The sequence below is a fragment of the Halichoerus grypus genome, chromosome 1 (genome assembly GCF_964656455.1).
Source record: "Halichoerus grypus chromosome 1, mHalGry1.hap1.1, whole genome shotgun sequence".
In the NCBI taxonomy this organism is placed as follows: Eukaryota; Metazoa; Chordata; class Mammalia; order Carnivora; family Phocidae; genus Halichoerus; species Halichoerus grypus.
The window spans coordinates 14,070,529-14,097,199 of record NC_135712.1 but is presented as its reverse complement, the minus strand read 5'-3'; the positions used below and the strand labels follow the sequence as shown (position 1 = coordinate 14,097,199).

Genomic DNA, 26,671 nt, shown 5'->3' with positions numbered 1-26,671 from the left:
CTCCCTCTCCCATTGCCCCCTGCTTGTGTTCCTTCTCTAGTTGTCTCTCTCTCTCTGTCAAATAAATAAATTAAATCTTAAAAAAATAAAAGTGAACTAATAATAGTATGCAAGATGAGTTATCTAACTTCAGAAATGGCTTCATTAACATCAAAAACTATGCTTGGATTGCACGTAGGTACAGCGATTTAATTACACCAGATCTCATCAGAGAGAGTTTTTCAGAGAGGGCTGTGGATGGGTATTTCCAAGGACACCCGCTTCTGCACCCACGATGACATAATCCAGGAGTAGTTCGAGTACAAAAGTGAGAAAAGGCCTGCCCGCGGCCACTCGTCTCTCCTCCCCCTCCAATGGCCCGAACTCCCCATCGCACTCTGGCTTCAGAGGCTCGACTCCATCTAGAATGCGGGGCTGGGCTGACTGCTGACCACCGCTGCTTGGTTGCATGGCAACCGGGGGCTGAACTCTCTGTCATATTGATTCCGAGTCCGAGAACCAGAGGATCATTCCAAGGTCGCATTATCAACATCAGAACCCCCTGAACAAAGAGGTTGTTGGTATCACTACCAGGGTCTTTAAAACTCGGGATGTCCATTTATTTAGAGGCTGAAAAAAGTGGCCCAGAAAAAAAAAAAAAAAAAATCAATATTCTTTATGGGCTTTCAATCAGAGCAGTTTGACAACCCCTTTTAAATCCAAGCACAAGGTTGGAACGAGTCTGTGAATCTTTAATTGAATACTTGTCTTCAGGAGGCAAATGCAGCTTTTTTTTTAGAGTATACTATCGGAACAGTTCTTTGAAATTAATGGGAACAAAACAGCATGTGTGGGCAGAGAGGGAGGGCAGTAAGAACTCACTCTTGGGAATGGAAATTGGATATAAAAGGAATCGGCAATGACATAAAATACTCAGCTCCCCAGAACCCAAATTTTGTCTTAAATTCTAGACGGGAAATTACACATCCAAATGATAAGTATTGAAAATGTTATGTTAGCAGGAGCATGTTCTTATTGTTTCCAAGTTTTAAACATAAAAGGCTTTTCCATCTTTTACTGACCTGTTACATAACTTTGAAGATCTGATCATTTCAGTATTTAACAGAGTCCACTTAATTTTAGGATCCCAAGAACCCACTGAACTGTGTGATGTTGATACATTTGTGGTACTTTTAGAAAAGGAATGTGTTTATTTTTACCTTGCCATCTGGAACAGTGTCATCAAATATTCCCTCTAAAGATTTCTTTACAGCATCCGTTCCCTCTCCAAACACCTGCACATACAAAAGGATCATCTTAAAAAGGACCTTGGGCAGGAGGGCAAACGAAGCATGGGAAGGGGGACGGAAAATGGACATGGCTCTTAGAAAACATTACAGAAGTTTCCAGCTACTACTCTATCAGATCCATAAACAGGGAACATAATTCCATGGTAGCAGACCATGAAAAATATGTTCCTCTAACTGGATCACTTCCCATATTTTTGACAACTCAAAAAAAAAAAAGAAGAAGAAAAGAAAAAGTTAGCTTTTAGATCTGGAAAAATCGTTTAGATTTAAAGACAATATGCTTGCAAAAGCAATGAGCTAGGTCTCTTCACATTGAAGTTTCGGCAATTCCCTCCTAGACACGATCAAACATTTATCAATAATTAATTTTTCATACTCTGTGGAGTAGAACCTGAGAACATACATTTATAGTACCTTCCACACCACAGAAAAGGTTGTTTTTTTTTTTTTAATTTAAAAAACAGAAATTTGTCTGTTCTTTGAAATTAAATGAATTCTGCTAAGTAGTCAAAATCTAAACACGCAGACAGGAGAAATTACATATATTGGCTCTAAACCAATCAGGTACTGTCAGGATAATACAGATGATTAAGAAAAAGGCTTTCTCCTGATGCAAATAAGATTGATAGAAACAGACCATTTTTGTCCAATTCAAAGCACTGAATTAGTCAGTAAATTTCTGTTGGTGCTTAAGGCTTATTCTCTTGGTGCTTATGGCTAAGCAAGAAGTTTTTTTAAACCCTGACTTTAAGAGAGAGCAACAAGAATTGCTTATAAGATGTTGCATCACCCTTTGATTTTTGAAATAATGTTAAAGCATTCTCTTGGACTCAGTTAACTCGAGTTATCTACTTCAGCAGCAAGAGGAATATGACATAACCTGGCGCCGATGAAGTAGAACCACATGAACCAAGGCTTTTGATAGAAAAGAAGGTCAAGCCGAGTTGCCAGCTGCGAAGTCCTGGCACATATTTTAGTGATGGTCTGAGTCATCGGCCATCACAGGAGGATTCACACAAAACACCACCACCACCTCATAAAAGGAGGGGGGAATCCTGACTCTGAATGTCCTCCTTCTGTGGGTTTAAGCAAAAGCCACCAAGTCTCTTGTGTGATTTTTTGGATGAAATAATGACTTCCTGGGGCGCCTGGGTGGCTCGTCGGTTGAGTGTCTGTCTTCGGCTCAGATTATGATACCGGAGTCCTGGGATCAAGTCCCATGTCAGGCTCTCTGCTCAGGGGGGAGCCTGCTTCTTCCTCTCCCCCTGCCCCTCCCCTTGCTCCTTCTCTCTCGTTCATTCTCTCTCTCAAATAAATTAAATCTTAAAAAAAAAAAAAAAAAATGAATGACCTTCCTCTAAACTTCTTCCAATTTACACAGAAGCAAATCCCCTGGTAACAAACTTGATGACCCGCCTTCTCCAAAGACCACAGAACAGACCGCATGATTGATCGGTCCAGGCTACCTTATCATTTGCTCATCTGGTCTCCTGCAAACTCCATCAAGGATACAGATAATCCACATTTAAATAGTGAGCATGGTGGTCAGTGAAGAACGCAGGACATCAGTTTCCAGGATTAATGTCTCTATTAAACTTCAGTTCTTAAGCAAACTAACGGCTGGGATTATCAGAACAAATAATGAGGGATCTTTTTATCAAGCCGGTCAACTGGCTTCTCACTTTGCATAAAGGCACAGAGTGAATCCAAAATGCTCACTGCCTCACTTTCTAGCCGCCATGAACCATGAATCCAACATTCTCCTTCTCTGGAAAAGACCAACAGCCGTGTTCCTTCAGTCCCTAAAACCTGAATGAGCGGTCCCGGAGCCACTCATTTCACAAAACCAGAGAGGAGCATGACAATGAAAATGGGGAGAGGTTCCCAGAAGTGACTCTAGTAGGATAGCGGTCTGGGTGAGAAGGGGTCAAAGGGACAAGGCCACAGCATCTGGCTACAGAGGGATGACCCTGCACCACTCTTGGTGATGCCATTCACCACCTACCGAGATCCCCTTCAAGCCCCAGCATCTGGGTGGAGGGCAGAGGAGATGCCCACTTAATGTCAACCCCAAAAAGTCAAGGGCAAAGAAACAATCCAATTTCCCCAGAGGCTGCCTTTGATCCCGCGCCAGAGGCAGCTTAAAAAACTCTGTGCTCAGGTGCCCACTTGGCTTCATCAACAAGTCCTGCTTTTTTCTGAAGACTCAGGATGAATTGTGCACTTTCAGGAGGCCTATAATTAACCAGGGTTTGGAAAGGATGCAGGTGGGGAGACTGGAGCTTGGTGACAGACTAATAGCAGAGTTCAAAGTCAGGAGTATACATTATCTATTAAAAGCGTCTAGCGCAACCAACTTCTTCGTGTCAACTAGCTGATCTGAAGTAAGAGCCAGTAGCAATAAAGGCTCACCCAGCCCAAGGTGAGCTGGCCGTGGGAGCGATCTGGGCTTGCTTCTTACCTGACTGATGCTGGGGCGTCCCTGCTTCTTTTTGGAGGTAGTGTCCAGACCCCAAAGGGAAGAAAACCTGCTCCTTCGCTTGCTTGCAGATCTGGACATGGCCTGAGTGCGACGTCTCACTCCAGTCTCACCAGTGCGAGCTGCCACCTGAGGACAGTGAGCAACCACATCAACAAGAGAGAGGTGTCAGGACCACTCACCTGCTCCTCGGGTTCCCCACGAAGCCACACCTCCAGGGAGCAGCTCTCTGCTTGCCGGATGGGATGCTGCCTGATTTGTGAATTACTTAATAAAGCCAATTAGATCTTCAAATTCATAGAAATGTTTTTTAAAAAAGGCAACACTGATCCCACCACCAGAGCATTTCATCTCTGACTCATATACGTTGGGACTTTGAGGGCCCTTCGTGGATTTAAAATGCAACTGAAAGTTTGGCAAACTCAATCACTGTCTGAAATCATCAGGAAAACAGTAATATGTAAAATAGTAACAGAATGTATAGGTCCTGTTTCCAAGAAGTAGATGCCCCTCTGGTCACAGGATTGAACTCGAGCAGCAAGTTAAACTAACCATGCTATCTTGAGATTCTCCCCAAATGCTATAGAGCTGTTTCTACATTCTAGAAAAATGGTGCCTCAGTGTCAGCAAAACAGTGCAAACAGTATGTGTTGGTTGTTGTGATTCCACGTGAAAAAGCTAAATTTACCAAGTCTTCCACTAATTTTCTCAGAATTACACAATTCCCTTCTTAGGGAAGTGATAGCGGTCCCCCAATATCATTCTCCCTCTGCCTCTATCAGAGAAACCCCCCAGGTAGCTGAGCACATGGCTACCCAAAGTTGACTTATTTTCCTTTGTAGCAGGACATGTGCTTGTGGCTAAGTTCTGGTCACTGGGAGATAAGCAGAAGGGCTATTTGCAATCTCCAGGAATCATCCTCAAGAGGGGGACTTTCCCCTTATCCTTCACTTCCATCCTTCTCAATGAAGGAAGGTCCATATGCTAACCAGTTAGTCTAGGACATTCAGACAGAACCCTTTCCAAGATGGCAGGACAATCAGATGGAAGGGACCTGGGTCTGTGAAAATGGTGAAGCCACCTTATTAGCCTTACATGTCCTATGTTTAGGTAAAAGGGGAATAAAAGTTCTGTTTTGTTAAAAAAAATAAATAAAGGGAAGCTAAACTCTGTTGAGATATTTGCAAGATGCCAGCAACCCAGACAAATATTTCTGAGGGCATCACCCCAGGTGTAAGTCTGCCTCTCGGACAACTCAAGGAGATGCCACATCTTCGTGAGGACTCCACAGAGTCCTTCCTAAGCATACATTCATGCTTGAAGTGCATCCTATGGGCTACAAGCAAAGTCCCAGGAGCTTAAGGGAACTTTTGTCAGGAGGCCTTACTAGGCCACCCACAGGCTTTCCTTTCATATAAGGGAGTGCCAGGAGGTACAGCAAGTCAGACTTGAAATGAAACCTCCCCGCCCATTCTTGGAGCTGGAGATGAGTCTTGGAACTTCCTTGTAATAGATTCCCACACGGGCCACTCCCAGGGTGACGGTTGCCAACTGGCAGGAGTCTAGGGGATGAAACATGTTTGGGTAACTTCAGGGGCCCCCCAGCCATCAGCATGGTGGTTAGAAGGCACACCTCTCCGGGCTTTTAAGTACTCTGGAAGCCCCATGAGTGGACTGGCAAAGATACTACAAACAGGAATCCAAACAGCTTCTCTGCGTATCAGGGGGAAGGTTTTGGTCCCAAATGAAAATAGGCAGATGAAGTCTTATGTTTTCCCAGCTTGGCAAAGAAGAAAACCCAGATCCGGGCAGATAAAAATCCCATATCCAAGACCGCGTTACAGAAAGAGCTCTAATCTAGGATTATGCTCAAGGTGTTGAGAAGGGGACAAAAAAAAAAAAAATCACAAACCAAAAGGCACATGTTTACTTTAAATAGATAAACATTTTCTCTATTCTCATCACTTTCTTAAAGGTAAACACAAGTTGTAAAAGGAATAACTTACAATGCGCTGACATACATACATACATGCTCACATGACTATTTCAGTATAAGACTGTCATCACAAAATGAGGCTAAGAACCACTAAATAAATGTTGTTAAAGTTAAAAATCCTTGGGGCGCCTGGGTGGCTCAGTTGGTTAAGCAGCTGCCTTCGGCTCAGGTCATGATCCCAGGGTCCTGGGATTGAGCCCCACATCGGGCTCCCTGCTCGGTGGGGAGCCTGCTTCTCCCTCTCCCTCTGCCTGCCTCTCTGCCTACTTGTTCTCTCTCTCTCTCTCTCTCTCTGTCAAATAAATAAATAAAATCTTAAAAAAAAAAAAAGTTAAAAATCCTAGAGGGGAAAAAAATGCCCATTTGGTCTCATTACCCTGTCTATATATACATGTATTATTACCTTGTTTCCTTCCTTGTAGCACACATCAATACCTGGATCTACCATGCCTATTTAACTGCTTATTTATTACGCATCACCCCCCACAAGAACATAATCTCCAACAGGAAGAGAACCCGGGGTTGTTTGCTACTATAGCCCTAATCACAAGGACAATAACTGACATATTCCAGGCCTCACATGGATTTGTTGATTGAATGAATAAAATAAATAAACCAACATCGCAAAGCAAAAGCAGAGATCCTACATAACGTGGTTACAACAGTAACGCTTTAGTTTACAGTTCTAGGAGAGCAGAGCCCAGAAGAGGAACTTCTACAGCCATAAATATTCTCAGTTACCAGCTGACCAGTTGGTTTAGTCTGTTTAACCAATGGGCACTTCATGGAGGGTTCTCACAGTAACTATTCTAAACTGCTGGGGGCCTTGTAAACTGCTAAAGTAAGTGCTACTCCCAACACAATAATGACCCAAAATAAGCAAAGGGATTTGGGAGGGGGGCGGCTGGCAAAAGAACTAGTAGACAAGAGCTCAAGAGTTTCTCAATGATCTTTGCCTAGACAATGCCTCCCTTTGTGGCCGGAACCTGATTACTCTATCATTCTGCTCATCTGTGCAAACAAGAACAATGATAACCTTCTTTCAAAGAGTACAGCGGGGACCCTTCAGTTAATTACCAAATCACTGAGCATTATGGGAAGCCCTCCTGGTGAATGGGACTTAAATTGTAGCCCAAATCTCCCCGCCCCCCGCCCCCCCCGTCAGCCCGACTGACCTCACACCTCCTCCTCCAATGCCCCCCCCAAAAGAAGAAGGAAGAAAAAAAAAAAGGTCTGGACAAAGGCTAAATTGAAGCCTGTTTCAATCCCAAGGGGAAAAAAAAAAATTCCCTGGGGTCAAATGACAAGGAGAGGAGGAAAAAATAAGTATCCAATAAATCAGACTGCAAAATTCCCTGCCTGGGATCTCCTGCAGGAACTGGAGCAACAAACACGAACAGATACCTAACAGGCTTGCCTAACTGGTTCTGTCTGAGGCGAAACCCCTCATGGAAAAGAGAAGTTTGCAAGGGCATCTAGACATACGGGCACCCAGATTCACCTTGCAGATGCAGCTGGGGCCGGGGGTTGGGGGGAACCACCCGAGGAAAAGAGAGCTGCACATGAGGAATTAAATATTCTTCTTTAAAATAACTGACCAGGGACGCCTGGGTGGCTCAGTTGGTTAAGCGGCTGCCTTTGGCTCAGGTCATGATCCCAGAGTCCTGGGATTGAGCCCTGCATGGGGCTCCTTGCTCTCGGCGGGGGCGGGGGAGTCTGCTTCTCCCTCTGCCTGATGCTCCCCCTGCTGTGTTCTCTCTCTCTCTCTCTCTCTGACAAATAAAATCTTTAAAATAAAATAAAATAAAATCAATGACCAAAAAGCCTAAGTTACTAACCTTCCCATCTTGAGCTGGCCAGACTGTCACAGCCTGCCCATCAAAAGAAAAAGATACACAAATCACAGATAGTGAGGTAGAGGAAATTAGATGGACGGGAGATAAGTTACGGAAGGGTAACAATACAGTGACTTACTTCCTTGTTTCAGAGAAGTTAGCTCCAGTGGCTTTGAAGAAAATGAGGCAACGAAGTTTTAGGTGGACAGCAAAATTATTTCTTCCAAAAAATCTAATCAAGCCCAGGAAAAGGAAAAGGCCATTTGGATGCTTGGGGCTTAGAACGAATATGGGATCTGCATCACTGGCATCATGAGCTCCGTTAACACGTTAACGTGTTATAGATGTGGTCTACGACATTCTTGCAAGAATTTTTATCCCAATAGTTTTTTTTTTTTTTTCCAGAATAAGCCAATTGAGATTTGGTCAAGTTACAAACTGGTGTCCAGGTCTCAGAGAGACAGCCCTAAAGTCTCAAACTGAAAACATCTGCAAGACTTATTCATCACTCAGGCGCCTGGGTGGCTCAGTCGTTAAGCGTCTGCCTTCGGCTCAGGTCATGATCTCAGGGCCCTGGGATCGAGTCCCACATCGGGCTCCCTGCTCGGCAGGAAGCCTGCTTCTCCCTCTCCCACTCCCTCCTGCTTGTGTTCCTGCTCTCACTCTCTCTCTCTCTCTCTCTCTGTCAAATAAATAAATAAAACCTTTAAAAAAAAAAAAGACTTATTCATCACAGTGCGTTGACCCATCACTATTAAAAAAAAAAGGACTTAATAGCTATATGGAGAGGTGGTAGCCAGGGAGACCAAGAGAGACCAAGAGCTGAGCTGTAATTAGCAGAACAAATCAGGATGCCAGTTTTAGTAAGTCCAGAAATTGGTTTAAGACTTCTTTAAAAATGTAAATCTACCCCTAATTATCTGAATGATGACGCTAATCTATTTATAAAGAATACAAACGCCTTTGACTGAATTACAGCTCTGAATTCAATTGAAGGGTACAGCTGACACAACAATCCAGGAGCAGCACAGCTAAGGTTTTCCAAAGCCGCTTCTGGAACCTGCGCCTTAACATTTAATTCCGCAGCAAATGTGCTAAGGTGCAGTACGTTTTAAGTGGGTGTTGACTTGGATGGGCTGAAACCATGTTACTCGCACAGCAATTTTTGAGAAGAAAGGAGCCAAAAGAACATAAAGCTGTTCGCAATTTAGCAAGTACATAAAATTACAGACTGCAAACACACAACACGATGCAATCTGCCGCTCCGGAGGTCAGAGGAACATTCTCTTTCCCAAGCAGATACGTATGTCGGGCTGGAAAATCATGGAACATCTTTACCTTCCTCGAGTGCATGAGGTATTTATGACTGTCAAGAACTGACTTCCAGAATTATAACATTTAAAAATAAAGTGAAAAGGAAGATCTCCAAAGAGATCTATGTTCAATATATGGTGCATATGTTTTTGTGCGTGTGTGTGAAAGAGAGAGGATGCATTTATGTATGAGAGAGCTTTCCACTTAACATTTCCATGAGGTTAATATAAAAAAATCTGTATTTGGATTAAAACCAGGACACTGCCTAAAGATGACACGAATTATCAACAAACACTACATGCAGAGATCTCTTAAGATAATACCTTTCATATTTTCTTTGCACAATAATTTAGGGCCCATCAAGAGAGGCTTAAGTAATAAATTTCAGGACAGATTCAAATGAAGATCTGTACCCACCGCAGACAAGAGCACATGTCAGAAATCCACACATCACAGTAAAGCAGAAAAACACTGCAGAGATTCTTGTCGAGTCCTGCTCAGGATTAATAGTCAAGATAAATATTTCTTAAACACACCTCAGCTTCTACTCACCAGGGCATGAAAGGATGATACAGAAAAGATCCCAAGACGGCCCATTGCCACTTTCGTTGGTCGGCTTGCAAAAGCAAGTAGCCTTTTGGGGTTTGGCAGTTCCCCACCTTGGAGGCTAGCTAAGTAACAGCGGTAACGAAATAGGTCCATTTGGAACTGTTCAAGATTTTGCTCCCAAACAAAGATCTACAGTGGTGAAAAGGTGAGTAAAAGGGAAAACAAACGTTAACAACTTCATCCTACACAACTTGACAAATCTGTATGTTCTCAAGGTATTGATTATAATCCTAAAGGGTAAACAACAGGTACTCTAAGTTTCTTAGGGAACAGCAGCTCAAGTCTTACTGTTTTCATAACTTAACGTGTTCCGCCCCCCGCCCCCCCGCAAAGATCTACAGTCACACATTCAGTTTGGTAAAAAGAAAGTATATGTTAGTTACTCTGTGTCCTCCTGTTACAGATGTCACGTTTGTGGGCATTCTAGCCCATCAGCTCCAAGCTCTGGGCCACAAACCCAAGGAAGTAAAATATGTAGGATTTCTACCACTGGAGAATTCTAGGACTTGCCAAGAGAGGACTTTTTAAAGAAAGACAAAGAAAAAAGAAAAGTGAGGCGAAGAGACCAGGAGCTTTTGGGAAGAGGTCATGGCAGACAATACAGGGTGGGAAGCAGAAAACACTAGAAGGTGAAGAGAAGACTGAGGCTCTGGAATAGAATTCCAACCATAGAGTATATATATCCAAGATATGTGTCCTCGTTTTTCAAAATGGCAAAGTATACCTACTTCCTAGGACTGAAGTGATATTTAAATGAGATCATGCAAGAATAAGACTTGGTACAGGGTCTGGTATACAGTGAAGGCTCGGTGATGTTAACAATGATACGGATAATGATTAATGGCGGACATCGACTTTTTACTTTGACTTGAAATATAGCGTTAGCGTACATGCCTATCCACAGCACTATTCACAACAGCCAAAAAGTGGAAACAGCCCAAATGTCCATCAATGGACAAATGGATTATCAAACTGTGGTGTGTACAAAGATCCACTACAATGTGGATCAATCCCAAAACATGACGCAAAGTGCAAGAATTCACACACAAAAGGTCATGTATTATGTAATTCCGCTTACATAAAACATCCAAAATGGGTGAATCTATTGAGGCAGACTGCCAGGAGCAGAGGGGAGCAATTTAACAGGTACGGGGTTTCCTTCTGGGGTGAATGACAATGTTTGGCAACTAGACAGAGGTTGTGGTGGCTCAATATTGTGAATGAACGAAATGCCACTTGAATCGGACACTTTGAAATGGGTAATTTTATGCCTCAATGACCATAAATACCGTGTCAGGTAACAGAGGGCGAGACCCATGGGAAACCACAGGCTGGCCCATGCCATCAACCGTTCAGTGATTTAAATTCACTTCCTCACATAATTATTTCCTAAACATTAAGACAAAGTTTCAAAGCATGACTCAATGGCTATCACTGACTTGGAAACAATTGAGAAGGCAAAAATGTCCTCTGTCACCTCGCTAAATCTTTCCTTATACTTCTGCTCATACACTGCAATGCATTTTTTAACAACAACACATTCTACCTTTTCTAAGTTGACTGAGGAGTCGGGAGTGCGTCCCTCCACAGCCGCGCCCCACATCAACCTGAGCAGGTGGGGAAGGCCAAGTGCAGACTTCGCAATTTCACAGAGGCCCTAGAAGGAGCTTGCCCCTGGTGGGAGCGGGAAGCCTCCTCTATCAGATTCCTGTCTCTCCTTCAATGTAATGTTGTTCCCTTCCGCTCATGACAATGGGCTGTGAGCGATGGGTGAGCAGCACTGACAGTTGCAGTAAGGAATTCAGCAGCCTGGATGACAGGCTGACAACGACATGACCCAAGACACTCTGTGATTCCAAGGAGCGGAAGAACTTGAAAGACCCAACACTCCCGCCCAAGCCTAAACACAGAAGAATGATTACCTGATCTAATATAGTTTTCTTCTTCTTTGAATCGGTGACGGAAGACAGCTGCATTTCGCCCATTTTCTTCATCTTTTCATCCATGTCAATCTTCTGTTCCAGTTTTTTGATTTCGGACCTGAGGAGCCGGAGCGTGTCTTCCTTGTGGTGGTGCCTTGCGACGGCGGCTGCGCAAGCAGAATGGATGGCGGTGATCCAGTTCTCCAGCTCCGTCTGGCTGGTGGTCTGTAAGGGGGGGACAGGTGGGGGCCGAGAAGAAACAGTGGCCTCTTAGGTTATCGGCAGGGAACCAGTGCATTTCTGGAGTAGCCATGGCCCCAGGAGTCAGGGTGACAGGTCTGGATACGTCGTGGGTCAGGCTACCCACCCTGATCTCATCTTGCAGAGACGCTGAAATAAGTTGGCCTTAGGTCAGATGCCACGCCCACCCCCAGCCCCCAAGAGCTGTCTGGAATATGAAGTCTCCGTGTCTGCTCACTCGGTGTGCTAAAGGAACTCATTTGTTGTGATGGAATGAATGTTTGTGTCTCTCCCAAATTCAAATGTTGAAATCCTAACCCCCAGTGTGATGGTATTAGGGGGTGAGGCCTTTGGGAAGTGATTAGGTCATGCGGGTGGAGCCTTCCTGCAGCGGATTAGTGCTCCTATAAAAAGAGGCCAGGGAGCTAACTAGTCCCTCTTCTGCCAAGTGAGGACACAGCAAGAAGACACAGTTTATGAGTCAGGGGGCAGGCCTGCCCAGAACTCAACCATGCTCCCACCCTGATCTTGGACTTCCAGCCTCCAGAATGTGAGAAATCAATGTCTATCGCTGATAAGCCCCCCATTTATTTATTTACTTGTGCAATTATGTTAATAGCAGTCGAAATTAAGACACTTGAATATGTGATAATCCTATTCGGAGAGCTTAGTTTCTAGTGAAGAGGGCTGTTCTGAAGCAAAGGTCAGTTTTCACAGAGGGTTGGCCACTTCCAAGGTTGAGAATGAGGCCAAGGGACATCACTGTCCAAGGAAGACAACAGCCCTGCCCCCAGTGAAATGCTGTGACCCAAATCCAAAGGCCCTATGCCAGAGGCAAGCAGCAATGACACAATTAGGGTTGTGGAAGGAGCTCAAGGCAGCCAGAAGCAGTATTATGTTCAGGGACACATGGGAGTTATCTAGGAAGTGGGGCCATCCAGCAGCGAGGAATGGCTTTTCACATTCCATTTTCTTTTAAAATGGCCACCCCCAGCAATGGACAAGCAACCTCAAAGTGACTCAAGGTGCTCTGAAAGGCAAAAGTCAGAGAACAGTCTGGGGCAGACAGCTCATTCGCACTAACCCACCATTACAAATACTTCAGGAACTCAGTCAACGAGTATTTATAAGTGAGGACATGCTAGAATTTTCCGGGTATCCCCTTAAGCCCAGAGAGGTTTAATAAACACTCAGAAATTAGCTCACTGAAGAAAAAGGTCTATTCAGCCACTTCAGTACTGAAGTAACAGCCAACATCATTTTCATGCACAAAACACTGATTTTTTTTCCCTCTCTCTCTGATGCATCTTTTTAGCTTCCAAACTCATTGGAGTGATGGTTGGCAAACAAAATTCCAGTAACAGGCCCCCACCCACCTGGTACCCTGCACCCCGGCAACCAAAGACCACCCCAGTTTGTTATTTCTGAATCTCCTCAGTTTGCTATCCCACAGTGGAAACTGCAACACGGTGTCAGCCAACAGAGTCCCGACCCACTGGGCCAACCTCAACAATATGGCAGTTGTTACCTTTATAGCAAAGTACGTGCCTGCACCTAAAGAAGACATCAGTGAGCGAAACAGTCTCACAGAGAAGCAACAGAGCGAAGCCAACGGGATCATCTTGTGAAAGCTGAGGGGGAAAAGAGGAGGTAGCAACACCGGAAATCCCAGGTAAATACTTGTAGGGACCCATAGGTCCGTATAGACGACTCCCCTTTAACGCTTAACGTTGCTTCAAACTGTTAATATGTATCTCCTCTTAGAAAGTCACTATCTTACATTTTATCTTTATATATCACTTTCAAGTAACTCCAGAAAAATCCAGAGTTTTAGGTCCTCCCACACATGATAAATGCACCAGGCTTGCTCCTGCCTTGTATAGAGCACAGGGCTTGACCTTGGGGTCTCTCAGGGCCTCAGCGTCAGTGGGTATGTTACCAAGTGGAGTTATTTTTCGTCTATCTATCTATCTATCTAGGGAGGGAGCTAAGGAGGGAGGAATTAGCTCAGATGGAAGAACAATCTAGTAAGGATTCTTTTCTAAAAGAAAAGCTTCCAGGGGGCGCCTGGGTGGCTCAGTCAGTTGAGCTTCTGCCTTTGATGATTCCAGAACCCTGGGATCAAGCCTACTCAGCAGGGAGTCTGCTTCTCTCTCTCTTTCTGCCCCTCCCCCTGCTCTGCTCTCTCTCTCAAATAAATAAATAAAATCTTTTAAAAAAAAAAAAAAAAAAAAGCTTCCAGGAAGAAAATACCAAGTGATGGCAAAGATATGGAGCAACCAGAATTCCCAGGCAGTGCTGGTTACTGGATGGAGAATATACTGCTAGTATAAGTGCTTTGGAAAGCTGCTGGACGCTACCTGAGAAAAGCTAACTACGTGCACGCCCTGTGACCCCAAAAATGCACTCCTGGGTATACACTCAACAAAAATGCATTCATATGCTCAACAGAACATATACACCAAAATGTCTATAGCAGCATAATCTGCAATGGGCAAAACTGGAAACTATCCAAACACCCGTCAAGAGCAGAATGGATAAATAATGTGTGGTATAATCACACAATGAAATACTACACGGCAAGGAGAACGAAAGACTGCAACATGAAGAAGTCACACACATAACACTGAGGACAAGCAGCCAGACATGCAAGAATATAGACTAAGATTCTATTTGTATAAAGTATAGACACAGGCAAAAACGAATGCACAGTGAGAAGTCAGAAGAGGAGCTCTTTGGTGGGAGCGGGGGAGGGAGAAGCAGCTGCAAGGAACCACGAGGGGGGCCTCTGGGGTGCTGGCCACGTTCAGCTCCCCGGTCTGGGTGCTGGTTGCACGTACCTCCGACATGGGGGCACGAGCTTTTGAAACACCATCGAAATGTGTACTTTTCTGTGTAGATATTATACTTTAATAGAAAGTTCACCTAGAAGGGGCCCAGGTGCATTTTACGAATGGAGAAACCAAAGCCCAGAAAAAAATTAGGTATAACCCAGTAATTTATTATAAACCTTGATCTTTACCAATCCTGTGCTTAAAATCATTTTGTTAAACACGCCACTCTGCCCCCGAACCCCTAGTTCTCATCGATTCTTCCGAAGACTGGGCCCCTGTGGTGTCATTCCTGTTGTACATGTAATATTTTGGGCTCTCCCTAGGGACATAGGAGGATGGAACTTTCCTGCTCCCTTTAAAATTAGGTGTGGCCCTGTCATTTGGCTTTGGCCAATGAATTTGAGGAGAAGCGACATGTGTCATTACTAAACAAAAGCCCAATTCACTCCCATTCTGGTCCCTTTGCTTACAGTCGTGGAAGCATGTGTCAGGGAACCTTCTGTCACCCTGGGTCCCGGAGTATCCAGGACAAATACAGCTTCATAGCCAGTGTCCATCAGAAGTGTGGCAGGAATGAAAAAGGTGTGTTAAGCCATGGAGATATGGGGGCTGGTCCTTCCTAGAGCATAATCTAACCATCCTGACTGATACACTAGCTAAGTAAGAATCCCATTTCAACGCTTCTAGAAAAGTCTATGTCACACACTTTCAACTGCCAAGAAGAGCCATAATCTGATAGGTTCTACGGAACAGCCTTTTCCTCTCTTTATTTAATGAAAGCAGGGCCCCTTCTTCCCTCCACCTTTGAGGCTCTCTGCCAAACTGAGCCAAGGGCAACACACTCCATTCCGATACCAGAGAGTTTACGTCTGCATCCCAGTTAAGAAGTGCAAAGAAAGCACCTGGCTGGCTCAGTCAGTGGAGCATGCATTCTTGATCTTGGGGTTTTAAGTTTGAGCCCCATGTTTGGGTGCAGAGATTACTTTGAAAAAAAAAAAAAAAGAAAGAAAAGTTTAAAGAAAAACTGATACTAGCTGATGAAGCTAAACAGCCTTTGAAAGATGTATATTTAATTTTGGCAGAGCAGCTATCCTGAAATTTATCTATCTATCTATCTATTTATTTAAGAGTTTATTTATTTATTTGACAGAGAGACAGCGAGAGCAGAAACACAAGCAGGGGGAGTGGCAGAGGGAGAAGCAGGCTTCCCGCCAAGCAGGGAGCCTGATGCGGGGCTCGATCCCAGGACCTGGGGGGACCATGACCTGAGCCGAAGGCAGGCGCTTAACAACTGAGCCACCCAGGTGCCCCTGAAATTTATTTATTTAAAGAAAGAAAGATGGTGGTTGCCAGGGGTTTGGGGAGGATGGGAGTGGGAGCCAGTGTTCCAGGTTTCAGGTTTGCAAGATGAGAAGAGTCTGGAGATGGATGGTGGGGACAGATGCACCACAATGTGAACGTGCTTAATGCCACTGAACGTCGGCACGCTTACAAATAGTTAAGATGGTATGTCATGTGTAACTTACCACAATTAAGATTTTAAGAAATAAACAAAAGCACCAAGCCCCACAGCCTAGAGAAGGATAGAGAGAAAAGTCTGCTTACAGCTTTATGAAAAATGTATCCACCAGTCATTTTAACCATTAAGCATGCCTCAAGCCTCCAAGCTTCTCCAGAACCTGTCGGTGGCTGAAGGCAGTTCCATTAGAGAGAACTTTTCCTCCTGCTGTCCTGTCTCAACAACACAGCAGTCTCTGCCTTTCTCCATCATTAAAGCCAAATCTATTTCTAAGAAGCACAATTCACTAAATGAGCTTTTTGAAAGGGCTGGTCCATTCCCAGGGGCATACCCAGAGCTATGTGTCGATGAGAGGCTAGGTCTACCCTGACTGCTGTCAACATAGAGTTAAGTAGAAAAACTCTGTAACAGTTCATGGCAGTTTACAGGCTTAATAATTCAGAGCAGCTCACAGCAGACCACTAACTTGATAGAATGTCTCCCAGTGTGGACTCTCCAGAATTTCAAATCTGACATGCCAGAAAAAGCTTTTCAAAGCCGCTACCTTTGCATTATCTTCTTGAACCAGGCAAGTTTAATTAGGGACATTAGGTCTACTAAAGCGCTCTCTATCAGAATCCAGTGGTCAAAGGGGCAGGAAGGAGAGACACCCCCCACCCCCGCAACATGGTTGTGATTTCCTCCACACTCATCTGCTTCCATTAAACAAACAGCAGCAGACAGGTAGCAAAACTGAAGTTTGTGATTCTTCCTTTGCCCTCTGGAGATGCTATAAATACTGTATAAAGTTCAGTGAAGGGAATAAGCAAAGTTCTTGCCAACACAGGAATATAATCAGCAAAAAAATGCATTTTGCATAAGAGCCCCTTTGAGTGCAGAGTTAAGATGAAGCTCAGGGCTTCATTATGTATTTAAATAGATCTAGCTTCAATTATCCAACTGAATGGAGGATACTCAGTGATTTCAGATAATCAATGGTTTACGTGAGTAGCAGGAAAAGGGAAATTCATTTTAAACGAGAGAAATACTAGGGAATATATGCCAGATCTAGGAAAATAAAATTTCAGATAATTTGAGTTTATAGAGACACAAGAATAATTGTCAAGTAGGTTGAACTTCTTTTTCCCATTCTAAAAAAAAAGGAAAATAAAGGGGAATAAAGTTATGTGTTTTTAAGAGGTTAGTTGGGAATGAAGTTCCTGTGTGAATTCTTGAAAGTCCTTTTTTTCCATTGTTTTTTTTTTTCATTTTATTTATACAAGACTTAAGTCAGCTGTCATTTTTTAAATTTCCTTAAGTAATAAAAAGGGGCTCAAACTCACGACCCCAAGATCAGGAGTCACATACTCTACTGACTGAGTCAGCCAGGTGCCCCAGTAAGCTATCGTCTTTAACATCTGTAAAGAGAATTTAATATGGGGCTCCCCTCATCCACTGCACAAAGTCATACAACTGGGCACTCTCCCCCCGCCTTGTACTCCCTCACCTCCCTAACCCCTCACCCACCTAAGGTAAATCCTTTGGAGAAGAGAGGGTCCAGACTCTAGGAAGACAGGCACAAAAGGAGGAACCATTTGCTGCAAATGAGAATAAATGGAAGCCTGCCCAGTAAATGGCAATGGCAGGATTCATCTTTGGCAAAGCTGAGTAGCCCAACAGAAAAGACCAACAAATATTGTCAAATGGACACCCTCAACAAAAAGGTCTTACCATCTGTTCATGCTGTAAAAGCCCCCAGTAGATGGCCCAAACAATATCCAAGCACTTTTTTGGTATCTCACATTTAAATATGATCAGATAATCAAGGACCACCAGACATTTGATGAAAGCCTCTAGCATGAAAGGCAGAGACAAAAGCACAGAGAAGAAAATGCATCACGAAGAAACAGAAACAATGCCTGAAGCCATGAAAATTTCCTGAAAACCCAGTAACATCCTCAGAGACAGAGAAACAAAGGAATCTAAAGCTATAAACAAACAAATGCACAGGTTACAATGAAAAAGGAACAATGAGGGAGAAAGGAGGGAAGAAGGAAAAGGGAGAGAAGGATAGAGGGAGAGAAGAAAGGAAAGGAGGAGGAAGGGTAGGAGGTAGGGAAGGAAAGAGAAAAATAGAAAGGGAGGGTGGAAGGGACAGGGAGAAAAGGGAAGGGAGGGGAGGCGAGGGAGAGAGAAAGGGAGAGGAAGAGAGAGAACAGGAAAGCTTTTAGGAATAAAAAAAATAACTAAAATTAAAATCTCAACGCGAAGGCAAATCCCTTTGAGAAACCATAACCCTGGTGATAGAAAATTATTCTAAAACCTCAAAAGAAATAAAGCACACACAAGATAATCAGAAATGAGACTGGTATCAGAATATAAGTGAACAAAGGGGAAATAATTTTCAAACCAAAATTCCAAATTACTCAAAGATTATTCAAGTAAAAGGTAAAATGAAGACATTTTCAAATATGAACCACTTTATAGGAAGTTATTATGGGTTTATTTGTTTGTTTTTATGAAAATGAAGGAGAAAAAAGGAAGACTTGCAATCCAAGAATCTAACTAGGGTAATGAAGGGGAAACCAGTGTAACTATTATGCCTGAGGCCTAGACAACAAACAGATTGGAGCAGGATAAAGGGTCAGGAAAAGGCAGTCTCCAGGGAACAAAATAGTACAAAGTGACTAGGTAATAAATTGGAGATTTAGAAAATACTGCTAAAATAAGCATAAAAATAAGTAAATGGAGCAGAAAAAAAAAGGCAGGCATTAACTACAGGGAAAAAAAAACAAAAAGTTGTTCAAGAAAGGAAATAAAATGATGGTACACTATTTGGCCCAGCAGCTAATATTATTTATATGGTCATAGCAGCATGGAACATCCTAACAGTATAATAGAGACTATTAGTTTACTCCTAAATGTTCATATAATGATATAGGAATATGAGAAAAGGAGAATTCATATATAATACAGCTAAATATTCATCTAACATCACAGAAAGTCAGTAGCTAATGCCTAAAGTCAATTAAGAAATACTGTAAACATGTTAATGAGAAATGAGGGTAAATACAAGGAAAAAAAAATCCAACCAAACAAAAAAACCTAGCTAAAATAATTGAGCATAGTTGCTTTGGGCGCCTGAGGCTGGGGGAAGAGGTAGAGGATGAGAAGAGAATTTCACTTTAAGTCTTTTAAGGTTAATTGAATTCTTTAAAACTATGTGCTTGTATTGACTTCATACAAATTTAAAATAATGTAACAAGGAAGACAAATACTGTTAGTAACATATTATTTGGATAATACATAATAGTATACAGATTACATACTAAAATCTAGCTCAGCCACAATTATATCTCTGCACTGTACTTTTAACATATGTGAGGAGACCTCTGAATATGCTAATAGTAGGGCATGTGCTGTAAATGATTACCAGCCCTGTGTATTCATTTTGTACTTCAACATCCACACTCTCCATCAGTACCCTCCTAAGAGCTAGGCAAATGGGGCCCCATATTTTGAAAAGACCCCTTCCGATGCCTGAAAAGGACAGGGTCCAGAAGGAATACCCGATCCCCCCCCCCCATCCATTTTCTCCCTTTCAGGGAGCTCTCTGACCCTGTATCCCATATGTGTTATCAGTAAGATATGCTAATGAGCTCCTGGACATAAGTCTATGCCTAGTGGTTGTTCCCATTAGTCTATCTGGTATTTCTTTCACCAGACTGCATGAGATGAGCCACCAGAATGGTGTTGACAAAGCTGATCTGGGGTGAGTCAAATTCTTTATATAGATAAAAAAATTTGCCTGGGGCTCCATATATCTTAGGCGTTTACCCATCTTCACAACTAATCCATGTCAAAACCAATGGTAAATATTTCTAAAGTGGCTAGCTAGAGGCAGGGAGATGATCTATGATGATGGGAAAATAGGACTTAGCTACAGACTAAGGCAACATTTAAACCCACAGAGAGAACAAAGAGAAAACATCCAGTTTGTCTTATCTGCAGAGAGCATGAAGTTAAGAGGGAAGATGGAACTAGGATCCAAGCAAGATTTCAACAAGTTCATTAGAAGAGCAGAAACCACAAACATAAGATTTCAAAGAAGTAAATTTACTTCTGCATTTAGAGTTCTTGAAACACCTATTAAAATAAGATGGAAGAGACCTTGTAAGAGTTGATGCCATGGGTATGATAAACCACAAGCTCAGTATGAGTCAACAGTTGGGTGTGGTTCCTAATAAATTAAGGAACTGACACTAGCATTGTGGAAGAAAATGGGAAGAGCAACTGTAGGCAGGCTGCACAGGACTTTTCTCATGGGGGACAGGTTGTTCCAGAACTACTTACAAGGAAGAACATCAACGATAAGACCTGAATCGTAGGGAGAATGGCTCAGAAACCTTACACAGGGAAGCCTAAACAGAAGACATGGCAGGAGACAGATGAGAGCTGTTTTCAAGCATTTGAAAGGTTATGAGAAGGAAGAAGACGACTTGCTTTAGACTTGGAAAACATAGGGAAACAAAGGAAAATGACAAAAGCCACCAGAAAGAATGTATTATCTCAACACAACAAAGAACGTGATAATTCTTGGAGCTAACCAGCAAAGCAGATGGTTGAAGAGCTGGAAGCTTCCCAGGGAGGGAGGTGGTCATGCAGTGCGCAGGCTGACCAGCTGTCAGGGGCTTTGAGGAGATAGTGCCTACCTTGAGAGCGAGGCTGGACTTTCATCTACTCAAGTCCAAGATGCTAAATCCCCTCTGGAGTCTCTTCTACCAAGTCCACTTGATGCCTCCTTGTGAAAGATGATTTCCAGATTTTTCCCTAATCTGGCTGCCCTGGTTCAGGGCATGTGTGCCAGTGACCTTCATCAAGTCCACACAGAAGCAGGTGTAGCACTTCAAGATAACTGTCTGGAGCCTCAGAGCCTAATAACACTCAAAGCCTTAGCCTCTTCACAGGGAAACCACACTCAACTTCTGTAAAGATACGTATTTAAGATACGTATTTATAATTAAAATGAGAAGCATACATGTAATGAGCATTTGCTATCTATAAGACATCTGACTTGGATTATGACATCTAATCCCCAATTCATCATAATGGTGTAAATACTATTCTTTTTTCACTAGTCTCTTTTTAATATGCATGCTATACCCTCATCCAGGGGACTTTCTATAATAAGAAAACTTTCTATGGAAAGGCAGTGACCCCTGAGAGAGATTTTCTACACTTCTTGAGCTATATCACTGCATGTGATTTTGCTTCCCATCAGGCATCACTCTTACCATAAAAGCCACTGAGCTTTTTGGAAGTGCACGTAACATCCACCAGTCATGGACAGAGGAAGGCCCAATATGAAACTGTACTTTGTAGGTGGTAGGCGCTGGTTCTGACTTCCAGGTGGAGGAAAGATCTCTAAAATCATTGAAATGCAGGACTCATTGCTGCCCTTTGCAGACAGCATAGCAATTCTTCCATTAAACTGCTCTAATACTCAGGCCCATCCCCACCCCCATCCTGCACACAAAACCTCTTTTCTGCTTTTGCTGGTAACATGAACCTCCTTACCGTGGGCCGATCTGAATAACAGCATCAAATCAGCAGCATATAGGCTCTGTAAACTGTGCACACTGAATTGAGCCCCAGGGCTGGAATAACCTACAAATTATTTCCATAATCGTGGTTGATCTCCCTTGCATTAACCTCACCCCTCACACACACAGGTTTCTTTCAAACCTAGCCCCTCCCGAGTCATGTGGATTACAATAAGTAGAAGGTAGAAAAAGCCCTCATGGATCCTGAACAGCAGCAATTTCTTCTGAGAAGGTTCGTTTTGTGCTCTATCCCACGTAAGTAGCATAAAAATTTCACCAGGACAAGAGGACACAGAGGCTTTCATGAATAAGGTCCTATGTTGCCACAAAGGAATTTTATTCAATGCAACCTATTGGATACTTAGATTGTACCAGCAATTTTATGGCCAGGAAGGTCCTTTCAAAAGGAATTCACATCAGCAGTGTGTACGTAAAAAGGAGAGTATCCTGAAACTGATCAGATTATCATCGAAATTGTGTAGTGTGGCAAGAATGACCGAAATATTGAAATATTCCCAATGAGTGGCTTAATTCTAAGAATGAGAAACAGTACCTTTTGACTGTGGCCAGTGATTCCTGCCCATGTTCTTCTTAGGGTAAACAGTAATAGAAATGGGATAAATAGTATACTTAACACAATAAAAGACTTTAGAGAAAGAGAGGTTTGGTTTGAATCCAGCCAACACTCAGTTACTGCGTCACCTGGCATCTAATTCTTAGCCTTTATAAAAGCCTGAGCTTCACCAAATGGTGGACACAGTCCCCATTAATTGGTTAAAATATGGATATACAATCCAACTCACTGATTGCTGTACGAACTAAATGTGACTTGTGACTTCACTTATATGGGGAACTGAAGAAATAAAACAAATGAGCAAACAAACCCAGAAACAGACGCATAAATACCAGGAACAAACTGGTGGGGGGGGGGGGGCAGGTGAAGGGGATTATAAACTTCTAGTTATAAAATAAATACGTCATGGAGATGAAAAGTACAGCATAAGGAATATAGTCAATAATACTGTAATAATGTTGTAGGGTGACGGATGGTAACTACACTTACTTGAGCACTGCATATAGAATTGCCGAATCACTATGCTGTGCACCTAAACTAATATAACATGGTATATCAACTGTACTTAAATTAAGAAAAAATTTTTCTAAAGAATTATATCTGACTTTTACATTGTAAAACACTTTCAAGATGGTGGCATACAATAAGGGCTCAGTAAAAGACAGCTGCTGATATCATATAATATTACTGTTGTTATTGTTAACATTGTTAGGCATTCCCTCATATACAAGATATCCAGATAATTAATAAGAAGCTATGCCAGATGCAGAAAAACAACGGTTAATAAGCTAAACAGAAGGACATTTTCATGACTCAGAGCATGTAGATTTTTTAAATAGGATACACAAGGCACTATCCATTAAGGAAGACTGGAGAAATGAGATACATTAAATTTAAAAAGTCAGCATAACAAAGGACACCTTTAACAGAGTAAAAGGCTAGCCACAGAGTGGAAAAAGATATTTGCAATGCATATAATCAACAAGGATTTGATACACAAAATATGTAAAGAACTGCCATGAATCATTGAGAGACAGACAACCCAACTGAGAAATAGGCAGGAATAAGCACTTGAAATAAGTACTTCACAAAAATGATATTGAAATGGTCATTAAACCCTCAAAAAATGTGCTCAGCTTCACACAAATAGCTTACAAGTGAAAAATAAAAGATCTGACAATACCAAGTGTGGACAAGGATAAGGAACACCTGGAATTCTCCTAGGCTGCTGATGGGAGCATAAATTATTTCAATCATTTTGGAAACTGTTTGGTAGTATTTACTAAACATGAATGTGTACATTTATCCCATGATACAGCAATACCAGTCCTAGGTATACACCACTAGAAATGTGGACAAACATATCCTGAACGCAGATATGAGTACTCTAGCAACATTGCTCATGATCCCCCCAAATAGGGATCAACCCAAACGCACCTATGGAAAGGTTGCAACATATCCCAGTAGCCTGAATCTATTGCAATTTATACCCGTTATCCTGGCATAATTGTTAATGGAGCTGGTATATCTGTCAAAACCATCAAGTCTCTAAAGTGTCCTGATGAGTTCATCAGTGGAAATGGGGAGAGTAAGGACCTCAAAAAACTACTCCTCTGTAAAATCAGTAACACTGGCAAAAATGGCCAAAATCAACTTTTTCAGAGCTCTGGCAATTAATTAGGTCTTGCAACAATCTTAGGTACTTCTACTGGAAAAAGTGATAGCTGAATCTCAGTAAGAATAGCAAGCTTTGAGGACATTTTAGCTTGCCTTATTCCCATCTTCATCTCCCTATCTCCACAATCACATGAAAAACAGCAGTCTAGCAATTGCTGAAGGGGGCAATGAACTCCCACAAAACAGCATTCTCAGAGAACTGTCATTATTTGACCTATCTGACAGTTCACAGAAAACCTCCATTCACAGGGCTTGTTGCTATTTGACCTCAGAACTCACTTGTGCAGATAGTCTTTACTCCAAAGGGAGTTGATGAAAAATAATCAGTAAGAACTGTTTAATATCGCAGCTGCCTGAGGCAGTGATGACAGTTGGGGCAAAAGAGGTAGCTGACCAAGAAACTTTTTAAAAAGCTGACGAATAAGATATTCATGAGATATCCATAGTTCTGGAAATCTAGAAAGTCACATACATGTATAGGACTGTGCACACATCCACAAAACCCTGAGAAGGCCCTATGCTCACCCCTCTGGCTGACCTTGAGGCTCTGTGCAAGCAGAGGTGAAGGCTAAGGCAGAGTTGTTAACTAGCTCCCTGAGTGTTGAAGACACAGAGATCTTTGGGAAAGACTGGAAGTCTAATTGCTTCCAGGCATCTAAGGAAATCTCTCCAATCATTAGCTGACTACTAAACTAACTGAGCAGAGGCTTCAGTGGCCATACATGACAAAGAATAAATATTTTATAGATTTCAGGAAAGTCACTTAACAAATAAGCAATAGTGGGGCGCCTGGGTGGCTCAGTTGGTTAAGCGACTGCCTTCAGCTCAGGTCATGGTCCCAGGGTTCTGGGATCGAGCCCCGCATCGGGCTCCCTGCTCGGCACGAAGCCTGCTTCTCTCTTTCCCACTCCCCCTGCTTGTGTTCCCTCTCACTGTCTCTCTCTGTCAAATAAATAAATAAAATCTTTAAAAAAAAAAAAAAGACACATATTCCTTTAAAAAAAAAAAAAAAAAAAAACAAATAAGCAATAGTGACAACAATCAACATCAACAAACCCCGGGGGTGAGGGTGGGAGGATCCGGTTTCAAGAGTCACCACATTATATTCTGCAAAATGTAGTTTTCAACCAAGTACGTATGAAACATGCAAAGAAACAACAAAGCATGGCACATACACAAGAAAAGAAGCAGTCAATAGAAACTGTCCCTAAGGAAGTCCAGATGGTAGCTTGCTAGGCAAAGATATTAAATCAATTATTTTGAATATATCCAAAGAACTAAAGGAAATCATGTCTAAAGAAGAAGTAAAGTATCAGAATGATATCTCATCAAATAGAGAATATCAAGAGAGAAATTTAAAGAATTTTTTTTCAGAGAACCAAATACAAATTCTGGAGTTGAACTATAGAATAACTGAAGTGAAAAAATTTACCAGAGGGGCTGGACAACAGGTTTGCACTGACAAAAAAAGAATCCGTGAACTTAAAGTACGTCAACTGAAATTATCCAGTCCATGAAACAGAACAAAAAAAGAACGAAGAGAGATGAACAGAGTTTCAGAGACTTGCACCATCAAGTGCGACTAACATAAACATAATGGAAGTCCCAGAAGGAGAAGAGAGAAATGGACAGGAGGACTATTGGAAGAAAGGACAGCTGAAAACTTTCCAAATGTGATTTAGACACACACCCCCACACACCCAAGAAGGTCAATGAATTCCAGATAGAATAAACTGAAAGAAATGAATACTTAGAGACACACCATAAACTGTTTAAATACAAAGACAAAAAGTAGCAACAGAGAAGCAACTCATTTAATGCACTGGTTTTTAATTTTAAGTAGGCTCCACCCCCAACATGGGGCTTGAACTCCCAACCCTGAGAGTAAGAGTCACATGCTCTGTGGACTGAGCCAGCCAGGTGCCCCGAGAAGCAACTCAACTATACAAGGGATCCTCCTAAGATTCAAAGTTGATTTCTCATCAGAATCCATGGAGGCCAGATGGCAGTACAATAATATTTTCAAAACACTACAATTAGACTGTCAATCAAGAATTCTATATCCAGCAAAGTTATCCTTCAAAAATGAAGGAGAAATGAAGACATTCCCAGATAGACAAAAGTGTCCTGGCTTGGATGATAAAATACATATTCACTCTACCCAACTAGTCGCCTGCATGTATGTATGTGGGTGGGGAGTGGCTGGTAGGGTGCTAAGAACTTCTGTTTCCTGACCTAGGAGGTGGTTACGTATTTACTCTGTGATACTTCTTGGAGCAAAACATTTATGTTTTGTACACTCTTCTTTATGTGTTTTATATCACTGATTTAAAGAAAGAAAAAAACAGATGTTTTTGCCTATTCACAAATAAATGACCACTTTCTTACTTTAATTGCCCAAATGGAAATAACTTAGGGGCCAAACCTGGAAACTCAGTGAAATCACCTATTACTCTTTTCCATGCCTTTGATCCAGCTCTGTCTTCTGCATGGAATATTCTGTCCATTTCCCCCAATTCATCCCTATTCATCCTTTAACATTAATGGTCAGGCTTTCCTACTCTACAAAGATCTATCCACATGTCCTTCTCCCACATCACATGGGAACAATTTTAAGAGTAGGAACTGTGTCAAAATCTTCTTCTTCTCAATAGCACTGTGCAAAGCATGTAGGCAGCATAGAGTAAAAGTGGGAGGAATTCTTGCATCATAGAAACACATGAAGGAAGTCTTCCTAACTAACACAACAAAAAGTTCTGGTAGAGTACACCACAACCAACCAAACCCAACCGATTCCCTGC

The 26,671-nt window shown here is 42.3% G+C and overlaps 1 protein-coding gene across 12 annotated transcripts in view; it reads right to left on the bottom strand.

The window, feature by feature from the left end:
- The window catches only part of TIAM1 (TIAM Rac1 associated GEF 1), a 373,738-nt gene that overhangs the window by 83,349 nt on the left and 263,718 nt on the right, over nt 1-26,671 (bottom strand). For all 12 annotated transcript variants that reach the window (XM_078053766.1, XM_078054151.1, XM_078054194.1 and 9 more), the window contains 4 exons: nt 11,445-11,669; nt 9,466-9,651; nt 3,751-3,897; nt 1,200-1,274 (listed from right to left, as the gene is read on the bottom strand). In XM_078053766.1, coding sequence (XP_077909892.1) covers nt 1,200-1,274; nt 3,751-3,897; nt 9,466-9,651; nt 11,445-11,669 — 633 coding nt within the window. The remainder of the gene's footprint in view (nt 1-1,199; nt 1,275-3,750; nt 3,898-9,465; nt 9,652-11,444; nt 11,670-26,671) is intronic.